This window comes from Vicia villosa, linkage group LG3 (assembly GCF_029867415.1).
Source record: "Vicia villosa cultivar HV-30 ecotype Madison, WI linkage group LG3, Vvil1.0, whole genome shotgun sequence".
NCBI lineage: Eukaryota > Viridiplantae > Streptophyta > Magnoliopsida > Fabales > Fabaceae > Vicia > Vicia villosa.
In genome coordinates this window covers 80,913,339-80,927,453 of record NC_081182.1, presented here as the reverse complement: position 1 = coordinate 80,927,453, position 14,115 = coordinate 80,913,339, and the positions used below count along the sequence as shown (strand labels likewise).

The 14,115-nt window shown below is 35.1% G+C and overlaps 1 protein-coding gene, 1 long non-coding RNA gene and 1 pseudogene across 2 annotated transcripts; all 3 read left to right on the top strand.

Annotated features, from left to right (window-relative positions):
- Positions 1–920: 920 nt before the first annotated feature.
- Positions 921–6,078, top strand: LOC131662036 (uncharacterized). The gene is made up of 3 exons (XR_009301369.1): positions 921–4,356; positions 4,461–4,511; positions 5,869–6,078. It is a non-coding gene; the product is annotated as an uncharacterized LOC131662036 (long non-coding RNA).
- Positions 6,079–7,708: 1,630 nt separating this feature from the next.
- On the top strand, positions 7,709–13,973 carry LOC131658405 (protein INVOLVED IN DE NOVO 2-like; annotated as a pseudogene).
- Positions 13,016–14,074, top strand: LOC131658404 (uncharacterized). Its single transcript, XM_058927701.1, has 5 exons — positions 13,016–13,249; positions 13,343–13,396; positions 13,472–13,595; positions 13,745–13,835; positions 13,924–14,074. The coding sequence occupies exons 1-5, from the start codon at positions 13,016–13,018 to the stop codon at positions 14,072–14,074; spliced, it is 654 nt and encodes a 217-aa protein (XP_058783684.1).
- The last annotated feature ends 41 nt before the right edge of the window (positions 14,075–14,115 follow it).

Sequence of the window (14,115 nt, the reverse complement as noted above, 5' to 3'; positions counted from 1 at the left end):
TTCCACTTAACACTTGCCAATTCCTTCAAACTAATCTTAGTCTGTCCCATGTAGAATTGTTCATGGAATAACCTTTCCAATTGAGCCCAACTATGAATCAAATTCGCTCAATGGCAAAGTGTAATTTGGTCTATAAAGGGCAACATTTGTACCTAAGTTTTGTTCTTTCCTTGGTTGCCAAAAAATTGCATATCAATTCATTATTTTTGAATTAATTAATTCATTAATAAATAAATTATTCATCCCTTTAAATTAAAATAATTAAAAATTTATTTCATCAATTTATTTATCTACTTATTATATTATTATTTTTTATTGTTCCCCTTTTTTATCTCAACCACTTATACTCTTTCTCTTTCCAATAAATATGATTTAATATTTTTTTCAACTCAATCAATATTGATTTCTTTAACCTATGTTAAAATCAAAAGTGATTTTTTTAGCTGTCTAAAAATTTTTCATACCAATTCATTATTATTAATTAATTAGTAAATAAATTATTCATCTTATTAAATTATAATAATTAAAAATTTATTTCATCAATTTAAATTATTATATTATTGTTTTTGTGTATCTTTTTATTTATAAATTATATTATTATAGGAAGTTATTACAAAATATTATATTTGATTTTTTAGGGACCACCACCATGCTTTCTTGGATGAAGAAGTAATGTTTATTTTATTTGTTTATCAATTTAATTATTAAATATATATTAAATTATATTTTATAAACTAACTCATAGTTAAAATCACTTAATTATTTTTAAAAGGGATAATGTTGCTATAGAGGAAATAATTCAACTTTAATACCTTTGGACTGAGTGAATACCTTAAAAATATGGGTACAAAATATATTTTTAAATAGTTTAAATTCAGTATTCAAAAATATATATTTTTGATTCTCAACTCTCTATTTATCTTTCTTTTATATAATAATTATAATAAAAATCAAAACTGGTCGCCGGTGCTGTATTCTATATAATCGTGGGTTAGATTCTATTGCCACCGCCTTCAGCTATTCTGTTGAAGGTCGAATCGAAAAGGGCGATGATTATAACGAGAGAGGCCTTTAGTAGGAAATACCCAATTCCATCTCAAAATCAAGAAAAGAAGAAAAAAAACAAATATAAGTCAGAATTTGAAGGTGCCGCCATCCCTTTTCATCGATGGGGTTTGGCTTTGGTATCACAGATTCTGCCGTCTTCTTTTTTCTCCTCTTCATCTTTCTGTCGCTTCGAATTGAATTGGGTTTTTTTCCTACTGTGATAGATCTTTCCAAATTTACACTTGATATGAGCCCTGAAACTTTTCATATTCTTTACGAATTCTTGATTTTTATCAACTTTGTTTTTTCTTTTAAGATTTGTTGTCGGTTTTTTGCACTCAGTTACATTTACTTCAATTTTCTGTAGTTTTTTTAAACCTAAAATTTTGGGGTTTTATAATAAGTAGAAAACATTCGTTTGCACATGTATACCGAGTTTGAATCTATGTTCAAACAGTTCTTTTGGACTGGGAGAAAATTCAACTCGGTGAAGTGGGATAGGATTTACATTCCTACAGATAATTGACTCAAGTGAGGCTTGAGAATTTTTTTTCAAGGGTTTTTAAGAAAGCCCTCTTGGTGGGCTATCGATCTTGATTCAAAACTATGAGTTGGCGGATTCGAATGCGTTGGCAGATAAATGTGTATACCTAGTATTGGTATTAGCGGGCTATCGATCTTGATTCGAAACTATGCGTTGGCGGATAAATGTGTGTACCTAGTATTGGTATTGGTGAGCTATCGGTCTTGATTCGAAACTTTGCGTTGGCGGATAAATGTTGGCGGATAAATGTGTGTACCCAGTAGTGGTATTGGTGGGCTATCGTTCTTGATTCTAAAGTATGCGTTGGCGGATAAATGTGTACCTAGTATTGGTATTTGTGGGCTATCGGTCTTGTTCGAAACTATGCGTTGGCGGATAAATTTGTGTACCTAGTATTGGTATTGGTGGGCTATCGGTCTTGATTCAAAACTTTGCATAGGCGGATAAATGTGTGTACCCAGTAGTGGTATTGGTGGGCTATCGGTCTTGATTCGAAACTTTGCGTTGGCGGATAAATGTGTGTACCTAGTAGTGGTATTGGTGGGCTATCGTTCTTGATTCTAAAGTATGCGTTGGCGGATAAATGTGTACCTGGTATAGGTGGGCTATTGGTCTTGATTCGAAACCGCTGAGTACAAAGAGAAATGTTATGAAGAACAAAAAAATAGAAGTCAGAATGTGAAAACCTCGAACGAGAAGTTCACCTATGCATACTGTCCGAAGAAAAGAAAACAAGATTATTTAGACATGGAGCATTAGGATTTGCATTCCTATAGACCAGTGACTCAATTGAGGCTTGAGAAGAATTTTTTTTGAGGGTTTTTAAGGAAGCCCTCTTGATTAAATGGGAGTGGAAGATCAGATTTGAGAGGAGACGAAGGAAACAGTAAATGGTGGTGGATAGTAATCCATAACGTGGCATTGGTGGCATGTATTTGCAGAACAATATTCTATTAGAACATAGTTATATGTCCATGGTGTTATGATTCAGTAATAAAGAAATTAAAATACATATATTAGATTGATATATGAAAAAACCATAAATTTTACTCAAAATTGAATAATAAAAAAAATAAGTACCAAAACTATAGTACATGGTATCCAATAAATGGTATTGGTGGGCTATCGGTCTTGATTCAAAACTATGCGTTGGCGGATAAATGTGTATACCTAGTATTGGTATTAGCGGGCTATCGGTCTTGATTCGAAACTATGCGTTGGCGGATAAATGTGTGTACCTAGTATTGGTATTGGGGTGGGCTATCGGTCTTGATTCGAATGCGTTGGCAGATAAATGTGTACCTGATAATGGTATTGGTGGGCTATCGGTCTTGATTCGAAACTATGAGTTGGCGGATTCGAATGCGTTGGCAGATAAATGTGTATACCTAGTATTGGTATTAGCGGGGTATCGGTCTTGATTCGAAACTATGCGTTGGCGGATAAATGTGTGTACCTAGTATTGGTATCGGTGGACTATCGGTCTTGATTCGAAACTTTGCGTTGGCGGATAAATGTGTGTACCCACTAGTGGTATTGGTGGGTTATCGTTCTTGATTCTAAAGTATGCGTTGGCGTGTATGCCAAGACATTGTTATACTGTTAAGACAAAAAATTGGTAGTGAATCTCTGAATTTGTCAAAATTGTTTAATTAGTGAATCTCTTAGTCTCTCAATGTCAATGTGTGTACTCACCTTTTATAGCTATTTATTTGTTTCAAACATGGAGTTTTACCGTCTTACACGATTGGATTGATGTTAACTAGGAAATTGTCTTGAGTTTTGGAGGTGTTTATTGATGAGTGAAGCCGAAGAGTTTTACCGTCTTAACAGATTTATCTTGATTGTTGACAATATAACCTTTGGTGTGATCTAGTTTTGGAAAGAGGAGCTTTCTGCTGGGTTGAAATTATGGTCTGTATTAGTTTATCAGTTGGTTTGCAGCAGTTTTTTTATGGCCTGTACTATTTTTTGAGTTGGTCTTTATGACGTAGTGAATGCTTAAACCCTTTTATATACCCATGCTTTGTAACATGGTGTACTAACATTTTGTACTTGTTACACTAGCATCTCTCATGCTAGTTAAAGTTTTAATATGAATATCTTTTTGCCTTTTTAAAAAAAAAAGAGGTTTCTTAGACAAATATGCAAGTGGACAAATATTCTTAATTAGTATCTTATAGGATAATCCATTTAGTCTTTTCTATTGGTTTGATTATCACTAACAACATGCTATAATATTTGAAAAGAAGACGAAATGCTATAATAGACAAAAAGACAAAATTTATAGTCTAGTGATATACTGATATTTAACACCTTTATGATGTTTTATGATTAAGAAATTAGATAATGTCTACATAATTTATGTCTTTTTTGGACTTCAAAAGAATTATGAGTTAGTTCGGAGCTATATCCTTTTTTGAGCTTGAGATACCACCAGCCTGACAGGTATTAGTCAGGTATTATGCTTTTGCTTTTGGTTTTAGACGTCGTGGAGATGGTTAAGAAAGGTGAAGTGTAGATTGTCCTAAGTGCATTTACTGCAAGAAATTTGGTCATATTGATTATAAGCATTATTCTTTTATTGGCTTCATAGAAGCACTAGTAAATTTGACTTTGCCTACTGATAATGGAAGAAAAAATGAAGGTAAAATTGGTTAAGATTCAATGAAGGTCCATTTCCAACTATTCTGAATTTTCGGTTATTCAGAACCATGGTCTCGCAGTTGGTGAAGCATGAGCGTATCGAAACTACTGTTGCCAAGGTATAAACAAAAACCGATCGTATGCATTTTCGTTTGATTTGTCAATTTCAAATTTTAGTATTTTATGTCACTCTATTATATGATGCTTGAAAATTTGAATGTAGGCTAAGGAGGTTAGAAGGCTGGCAGATAATATGGTACAGCTTGGAAAAGAGGTTAGTGCTTGTAAAATTTGAGCAATTTAAGCAATTTTGAGAAGTTCATGTGAGGTTAAGTTCATCTTTTTACAATAAATTAGTATCTTTAGTTTGAAATCGATTGAATTGAACCCATATCTTTGTTTTTTGCAATTATTGAAGAGCTGGTATGGTTGCAATTTGCAAGGTTATTAACTAGTGGTATAATTATGTGTAATGAGGTTTATGTACTCTTTTGATAGACATCACTTACAGTAACTCTTTATCTCTCGTTCTTTTATTAATCAACAAACGGTATTTTATCAAACTGCTTTTAGTTTGTATGGTAAGGGAAGTTCAAAATTCGGATCAGATATGGAATATACACTTAGACATGTGTAGTCTTTAGTTATCTTCAGCCTGCTTCTAATACTGAGTGATGCCAATGTATTTCAGTTGTATGGATGTTTCAATTTTTAAGCTTAGAAACACCTCATGCGAAAGGGCAAAAAGGACACTCTCTTTTGCTTTTGTCACCACTATTGAGGTAGACAATTTATTTCAATTTTCAAGGAATAGACTTTTCTTCATCTATCACTCGTGCCAAGTTTGAAGAAATCAATGCAGACCTTTTTAAAGAGTATGAAAATAGTAAAGAGTTGTCTTGTGGATTCTTAGAGGCTCAGCTCTAGGCAAAAATAATTTTTTAAGGAACAAAACAAACCTCTGGTTACCTTTAGGAAGTCTACTTTGTGAATGAATTATTGCTATAATGCATCAAGTGAGAACTGTCCCCCTCAACGTGGTCTGCAGCAATGCACTAGGCATGCACTTTTGTGGCATAAGTTTCCCTTCAAGTCAGTTCAAGATCAAGGCAGTCTCAGCCAGAAATAAGTGCCCATCCAAAGAGCTCATGGCAGAGGCCCATCCAAAGAGCTCATGGCAGAGGCTAGTTTGCACGTAAATGATAGAAGAATGAATCCGCAAGTGTGGAATAAATGTCTAGCCCATAGGCTGCTGTTCCTCCCAAATAGGTTAGGCAGGAGGTTTTGTGCAGATATTTTTCAAGTTTGGTATGCCGTGTGGCTAATCAATATGGAATGACATATGGTAGAGAAAAAACATTTGCAGGCTCTGTATGCACAGCTTCTGCCCATACCTGCAGTGTATCCGCAACCTCTGAAGATTTCACCACGGGTTTTTTTTCTTGTGATTGATTGCTGCCTCCCATAAGACTATGGCTGATGGTTGCCAGTGTTAATGTGTTTGTCAGTATTATCTGATTAACATGGACATTTTTTTGGCCTTGAGCATATACACGATAGGATGATAACCATTTCATCAATTTATCTAGTTTGACTACTTGGATTGACCTATGAACACAATATACTTTTAGGGATCTGTATGTGCTGCAAGGCGTGCTGCTAGTTTTGTGCGAGGAGACGATGCTCTATTCTATATAATCGTGGGTTAGATTCTATTGTCACCGCCTTCAGCTATTATGTTGAAGGTAAAATTGAAAGAGGGGCGATGATTATAATGAGAGATGACTTTAGTAGGAAATACCCAATTCCCTCCCAAAATCAAAAAAAGAAGAAAAAAAAAACAAATATAGGTCAGAATTTGAAGGTGCCGCCATCCCTTTTCATCGAAGGGGTTTTGCTTTGGTATCACAGATTCTGCCGTCTTCTTCTTTCTCCTCTTCATCTTTCCGTCCCTTCCAATTGAATTGGGTTTTTTCCGACTGTGATAGAAATTTACACTTGATATGAGCCCTGAAACTTTTCATATTCTTTACGAATTCTTGATTTTTATCAACTTTGTTTTTTCTTTTAGGATTTGTTGTCGGTTTTTTGCACTCAGTTACATTTTCTTCAATTTTCTGTAGTTTTTTTAAACCTAAATTTTTGGGGTTTTATAATAAGTAGAAAACATTCGTTTGCACACATGTATACCGAGTTTGAATCTATGTTCAATCAGTTCTTTTGGATTGGGAGAAAAATCAACTCGGTGAAGTTGGATAGGATTTACATTCCTACAGATAATTGACTCAATTGAGGCTTGAGAATTTTTTTTCGAGGGTTTTTAAGAAAGCACTCTTGGTGGGCTATCGGTCTTGATTCAAAACTATGAGTTGACGGATTCGAATGCGTTGGCAGATAAATGTGTATACCTAGTATTGGTATTAGCGGGCTATCGGTCTTGATTCGAAATTATGCGTTGGCGGATAAATGTGTGTACCTAGTATTGGTATTGGTGGGCTATCGGTCTTGATTCGAAACTTTGCGTTGGCGGATAAATGTTGGTGGATAAATGTGTGTACCCACTAGTGGTATTGGTGGGTTATCGTTCTTGATTCTAAAGTATGCGTTGGCGGATAAATGTGTACCTAGTATTGGTATTTGTGGGCTATCGGTCTTGTTCGAAACTATGCGTTGGTGGATAAATGTGTGTATCTAGTATTGGTGGGCTATCGGTCTTGATTCGAAACTATGCATAGGCGGATAAATTTGTATACCTAGTATTGGTATTGGTGGGCTATCGGTCTTGATTCGAAACTTTGCGTTGGCGGATAAATGTTGGCGGATAAATGTGTGTACCTAGTAGTGGTATTGGTGGGCTATCGTTCTTGATTCTAAAGTATGCGTTGGCGGATAAATGTGTACCTGGTATAGGTGGGCTATTGGTCTTGATTCGAAACCACTGAGTACAAAGAGAAAAGTTATGAAGAACAAAAAAATAGAAGTCGGAATGTGAAAACCTCGGACGAGAAGTTCACCTATGCATACTGTCCGAAGAAAAGAAAACAAGATTATTTATACATGGAGCATTAGGATTTGCATTCTTACAGACCAGTGACTCAATTGAGGCTTGAGAATAAATTTTTTTGAGGGTTTTTAAGGAAGCCCTCTTGATTAAATGGGAGTGGAAGATCAGATTTGAGAGGAGACGAGGGAAACAGTAAATGGTGGTGGATAGTAATCCATAACGTGGCCTTGGTGGCATGTATTTGCAGAACAATATTCTATTAGAACATAGTTATATGTCCATGGTGTTATGATTCAGTAATAAAGAAATTAAAATACATATATTAGATTGATATAAGAAAAAACCATAAATTTTACTCAAAATTGAATAATAAAAAAAAATAAGTACCAAAACTATAGTACATGGTATCCAATAAATGGTATTGGTGGGCTATCGGTCTTGATTCAAAACTATGCGTTGGCGGATAAATGTGTATACCTAGTATTGGTATTAGCGGGCTATCGGTCTTGATTCGAAACTATGCGTTAGCGGATAAATGTGTGTACCTAGTATTGGTATTGGGGTGGGCTATCGGTCTTGATTCGAATGCGTTGGCAGATAAATGTGTACCTGATAATGGTATTGGTGGGCTATCGGTCTTGATTCGAAACTATGCGTTGGCGGATAAATGTGTGTATCTTGTATTGGTGTTAGTGGGCTATCGGTCTTGATTCGAAACTATGCGTAGGCGGATAAATTTGTGTACCTAGTATTGGTATTGGTGGGCTATCGGTCTTGATTTGAAACTATGCGTAGGCGGATAAATTTGTGTACCTAGTATTGGTATTGGTGGGCTATCGGTCTTGATTCGAAACTCTGCGTTGGCGGATAAATGTGTGTACCCAATAGTGGGATTGGTGGGCTATCGGTCTTGATTCTAAAGTATGCGTTGGCGGATAAATGTGTACCTAGTATTGGTATTTGTGGGCTATTGGTCTTGTTCGAAACTATGTGTTGGAGGATAAATGTGTGTATCTGGTATTGGTATTGGTGGGCTAACGATCTCGATTTGAAACTATGCCTTGGCGGATAAATTTGTGTACCTGGTATAGGCGGGCTATAGGTCTTGATTTGAAACTACTGAGTACGAAGAGAAATGTTATGAAGAACAAAAAAATGGAAGTCAGAATGTGAAAACCTCGGACGAGAAGTTCACCTATCCATACTGTCCGAAGAAAAGAAAACAAAATTATTTATACAAGGAGCTTCTGCAACATGCTTCCGGGGTGGGTCAGAATAGTTCACAAAAGCAAAAGCCAAGAGAAAAGGCAACTCATTTGGCTTTAGTGAAGTATTTAGAAAAGGATCCTATGAATGTAGATGTAGATGCTCCAAAGGAACCAGTTGATGATGATAAAAGTGACACTCCTATTGATTCTGATGAGATGTTTGTGTGGCCTTGGATGGGAATAATAGTTAATATTCCAACTAGCAAAATTGAAGAAGGGCGCAAAGTTGGTGCAAGTGGTTCCAAGATAAGAGATGAGTATAGAAGTAGGGGTTTCAATCCAATTCGAGTCAATCCTTTATGGAACTACAAAGGTCACTCTGGAACTGCTCTTGTGGAATTCAATAAAAACTGGCCTGGCTTAGATAATGCACTTGCTTTTGAAAAAGCGTACGCGTTAGAACATCATGGAGATAAACTCGGAGGCAAGATAAAATCGTGTCCAATTTGACCAACATTATTCAAGTGAAAAACAAGCACTTAACTGAGATTGAAGCAAGATGCACCGAGACTACGGCGAAAATGAATTCTGCCATGACAAAAATAAATCTACTCATTCAATCTTATAATGAAGGTAGATTGTATATGTTGTGGTTGTGGGTGTTTAGTTTTTCATGTTTCTGATTTGGGACGGGTGCTTTGGTTACACATACAACGACCACTGTGGTGGTGCCAAATATTGCTAGAATCATTGCAATGATTGCATCCTAAAATATGGCATAGTTTAATTGATTTCGGATGAATATTTTGCTTGAACTTTGTTTTAAAATTTTAAGAATTGATTATTAATTTTAAATTTCATGATCTTTTGAGTTTAGAGATGAAGAAAGTACAGGCAAGTGCTAAGGATCACTTCCAAAGGATTTTTAATGATCACAAAAAGCTTAAATCGCAACTGGAATCTCTGAAAAGTGAGCTTGAATTGCGGAGAATTGCTTTGGAAAAACGTGAAACACATAATGAAAGGGAAAGTAAAAAGTTGGAAGAGGAGATTGAGGAGGTATAGTATTTTTATTTTGCTCCATCCCCTATGATTGGGATTCATGACAAATTTATATTGATGAAACAACTTTTTTTGTGTACGGTATTGATTACTATTCATATGATTTTTTTTGACAAATGTTTGTCCACATGATTGTTGCAAAGATGTGTTAGTGCTGTCAATGAAGGATTTATCAACCAAGGTTAATCAATATCCACTTTGCTTATCATGTTTAAAATCATGGAATGATTGGTTGGGTTTATTTTCTATTGAATCTTTGGATAGTTAATTATGAAAATACGGGCATTATGATAAAACTGGTTTTTATTCAGTAGTACCTCGTTGAAGGTTGTGAATCCAGAACAAGTTAGTGTATGGATTGGAGGTGTATTTACTTTAAAAGGGAAAGTAGCTCATGTTTTAATTTTGAACCGAACCTTATAATCTATGTATAGACTATTTGTGAACTTCAGCGGAGTGTGTCTCTGATCTTAATCTTGGTAGTGCTCCCTTGCTTGTTACTTAAGTCCCTGGTGATGTGGGAGAAGTTAGTACCAATATTTAACAGTAATTGTTGACTCTAATTAAAATGGTGAACTCCAATGTGTGGTTATATTCTATGCTTTTAATGATATGAAATTATGTTCTTACTGTGTCTGCGAAGTCATTTAAATAATATTTTGCTTCAAAAGCTTGTAGAAGGCTTTGTGTAGCTCTGCTGGCATTTATTGTTTATGCAGAATACAACAAAAAATAGCTCTCTTCAGATGGCTTCAATAGAGTAACTGAAAGCGGATCAAATGTTTTGAAACTGGCTGAAGATCAAAAGGTCAGTACCGCCTTTCTATTAGTTTTGTTAATGATCAATAGTGTGCTTGTCAGGTTCAAAGTAACGTAGTATTTATGCTATTTGAATGTCTATTATACAGAAACAAAAGCAGGAATTGGAGATTCAACATTTTAATTAGAGAGATACTCATCTAGAGAGAAATACTCATCTAGAGAGATACTACTCATCTAGAGAGATACTACTAGTACTAAGAGTATTAATTTTGCTTATAGTCAGTGCTATCATGCCTGCCGTGACACCGATTTTAAAACCTTTCCCAAGGTATTCGCCGCTAAAATAAATATCATGAACAGATGAAGGATTGATCCCTTTCTCAATATGATTTACCTTCACATATCAATGAACAAACACTTTAGTTCTATGGAAATTAAGACTAACACATGTTCATATTCTGAAATATTCAGAATGAGGATGGACTTTATATAAACTTACAATTTCTACTCCTTGTTTATCCACGCGTGTTAAGAATACGAAAAAAGTCAACAGAACAACTGATATCAATGGAGCAATTGCTGGCACCCAGAAGAATTTGTTGTTCTTCTTTCCCTATTGAACACAACATGAAATAATATTAGGAAAAACTTTGTAGTCCTAACTATTTACGAAATAATAGTCAGATGAAAAATGGAGTTTAATGTCATACGATAAAACTTGGCGAGCAGAAGAAAACACAAAAAGCTAGCTCCGATTAATAGTTCCACTGCAAGATGGTAAATATTAGAGAATTCATCAATTGTGTGCTTAGTTTATGCTGATAGTGCATTTTGCATTTTCTTATTTAGTTAATATAATAACTTGCTTGTGCATATTGAGAGAGGGAGAGAGAGCATACTCCATGTTTGGCTGATGCGAACACTGAATGCAGTACGGAGACAATGTCGGTTTTTGTTGTGAACATTTTGGTTTTAATGCCAAGGAAACCCTTTAGCTGTTGAAGGTCAATTGTGATGGCAGCACCTCCCATAAAACCAACAATAGCAGCATGGGATAGGAAGTCAATCAAGAATCCTAACCTGTTTTTTCGACATAAAAAAAAGATCATTATGATATATTAAATAATGTAAAATTTTGTTTACTTCATTGTCACCATTTTTATTTGATGAAAAGAAGTGCTTCAAATATTAATCAATAGTGAGAAAGGTTGCAGCTTAAGCATTGGTCCTAGAAATTGGTTAAATTGTGTGATTTTGGAAATAGAGATTGCTTGAGTTAAAAGATTCGGCATATAAGTGTAAGCAAAGTTGAATTGACTGAGAAAAGAAGTGGGTGAAAAGGCATATAATGCAGTGGTGGCAGCTTTAACAGAGATTAATAAATGTAATCCTAGTGGGCGATATGTAATCTCTGAATTATGAAACTACAAAACTGGAAAAACAGCAACTTTGAAGGAAGGAGTACAATTTTTGCTGAACACATGAAAGCGCAAGAAAGGAATGTTGTGAAGGTTTGTATACACCTTCATTCCTATATATTCAGGTTACCTAAATTTTCTTAAATCTTGGGAAAAACATTAAGAAAAGAAATCTATGACCAATTGTTTTATCTTACTCCTTTGCATCTTTTCTCAAGAAGTTACAAGTGATCTATAATCACTGCTACTATTTTAATGACCATGTCATGTTACAGTGACTTTATTGCAAAAGGATGGTTGATGTTGATGGCGCGAATATAATAACTTATGCATGGCAGCTGGTTTGCTCACATCCATATTTGTAGAGCTGTGAACTCATGGTTATGTATGTCTAAGTGATCTATTATGTTAAACTAGTTAGTTTCACTATTTCACAAGACGGATGGTAATTTTCAAGACTCAACTGCTTTAGCTCTTAAGAGTGACAGACTTTGTATTATCTCTAGTGGGGAAGACATATTTTTATGTGAAACTTGCATGACTATATTATTAACCTTTTAATTATCATGCTTCTTTCGTTTTCTCTTCGAATGAAGAAGTGAGGCAGATCAAAAACAACCCACCAGATCATAAAGCAGGCAAGATGTTAGTTTCTATGAGTAAAGAGCATTTTGATAAGATTTTAGTTTGTGTCTGTGTTGAATAAACCGCCGTGTATGCCAAGGCATTGTTATACTGTTAAGACAAAAAAATGGTAGTGAATCTCTGAATTTGTCAAAATTGTTTAATTAGTGAATCTCTTAGTCTCTCAACGTCAAGGTCACTGCCAAACGCATTTTTTTGACGCTGTTATATTCAGTTTATGTCTAAAGATGTGTTCATAATTCCTAAATCCCCAGGGAATGAGATTAACAAGTATGGATCTATTGTTAATAGTCTCATTTTCTCTGTAATACCGAGTTATAGGTATAACATTCAAGAAACTCAACTATTAAAACTTTTTAAATTGGCCAGTTTAGTAAACAGCTATTCCTCGTATGCTAGGGTGTTTTCGCGTAATTATCAATCGGTGCAGCAGGGTAGTGAAAGTCACGAAGCATATAGGTTTTATCTGGGAATTTGGTTACTGTATCATGGGCGTTCGTCGATTTGAGGCCCCGATCTGGAACGTCTATCGGGACAGAAGTGAAAAGGAAATTGATTCAGATTTTAATAAGTGTCGGTGACAATGTCCTGCAGATTTCAATAATTCAGAGCATTCATATTTTGGTGGCGCAGTAGCGGTGTTCCTGTTATCCTTCAGTTAATAGCTATCATTCATATTATGGTCTATAATGGTGAAACAATGATCAATGAAATGCCGCTGAAAGTTTGTGATAACAAATACAAGGTGTTTTTTAACCGTGCAACAACTGTCACTGCCGTTGACGTACCAGACATTCTAGGACATCAATTTAACTTCAAGTCATTCACTGACTTCTTGAGTGGAGAGTTCATCCCTGATCGCCTATACGGTATTCCTTCTCATTTTCATGTTTTCAGTTCATTTTCATATACGGTATATATCGATAACACCTATACTGTATTCCTTCTCATTTTCATGTTCTTAGTTCATTCATCATAATTTCCATGAAGTTTCTAAGTTATGCAGACTGTCTTTTCAGATGTAATAGGTGCTGTCCAACATGTTATCAGGACACAACGTGTAAGTGCTGGAAAGAAAGCATGTCTGAACCTCACTTTAGCAGACGAATGATCTTTTTCTTATTATTCTCATTAGTTGTCTATTTCACCATTTTGCAACGTATTTGTTGGTAGTCATGTAAATGATTTCAAGTTGTGTATGACACTGATTTCAACTTGTATTTGTAGTGGGACTGAGATAGATGTTACTCTATTTGAAGGTTATGCTAACCAATTTATGAATTACGCGGCTGAAAGTGGACATGTGTTTCTCATGCTTGGTGTCGACTAGGCTCATGTAATGTAGTTTTGCGTTCAGTAAATGAAATCCTCTTATCATTTTATTTTATCATTGGTTTACTTATTGCAGCAAATGGAAAGCTCAACATTTCGAATGCGTGGAGTGGATCTAAACTGCTACTAAATCATGATCATCCACAAGTTGAGGAATTTAAGACAAAGTATAGTTCTCTCTGAAATTTGTCATTTACTAATGTGCTCATATTCTCCTTACCTTAACAGTTTAATGAAATGTTTCCTTTGGAGCAGATTTCTGGATGTTAATCAAGAACAAACAACTACCCAACCATTTTCTCTGAATTCGTGTTCGCAAGGAGCAATTGACGACAGGGCTTTTTCATTCACCAAGGATGTTCTAAGCATTGCTGAGATGACCCATCTTACTGAAGTACTATTTTAAAACCATTCATCTAAACATGTAAATATATACTTATCCTAATT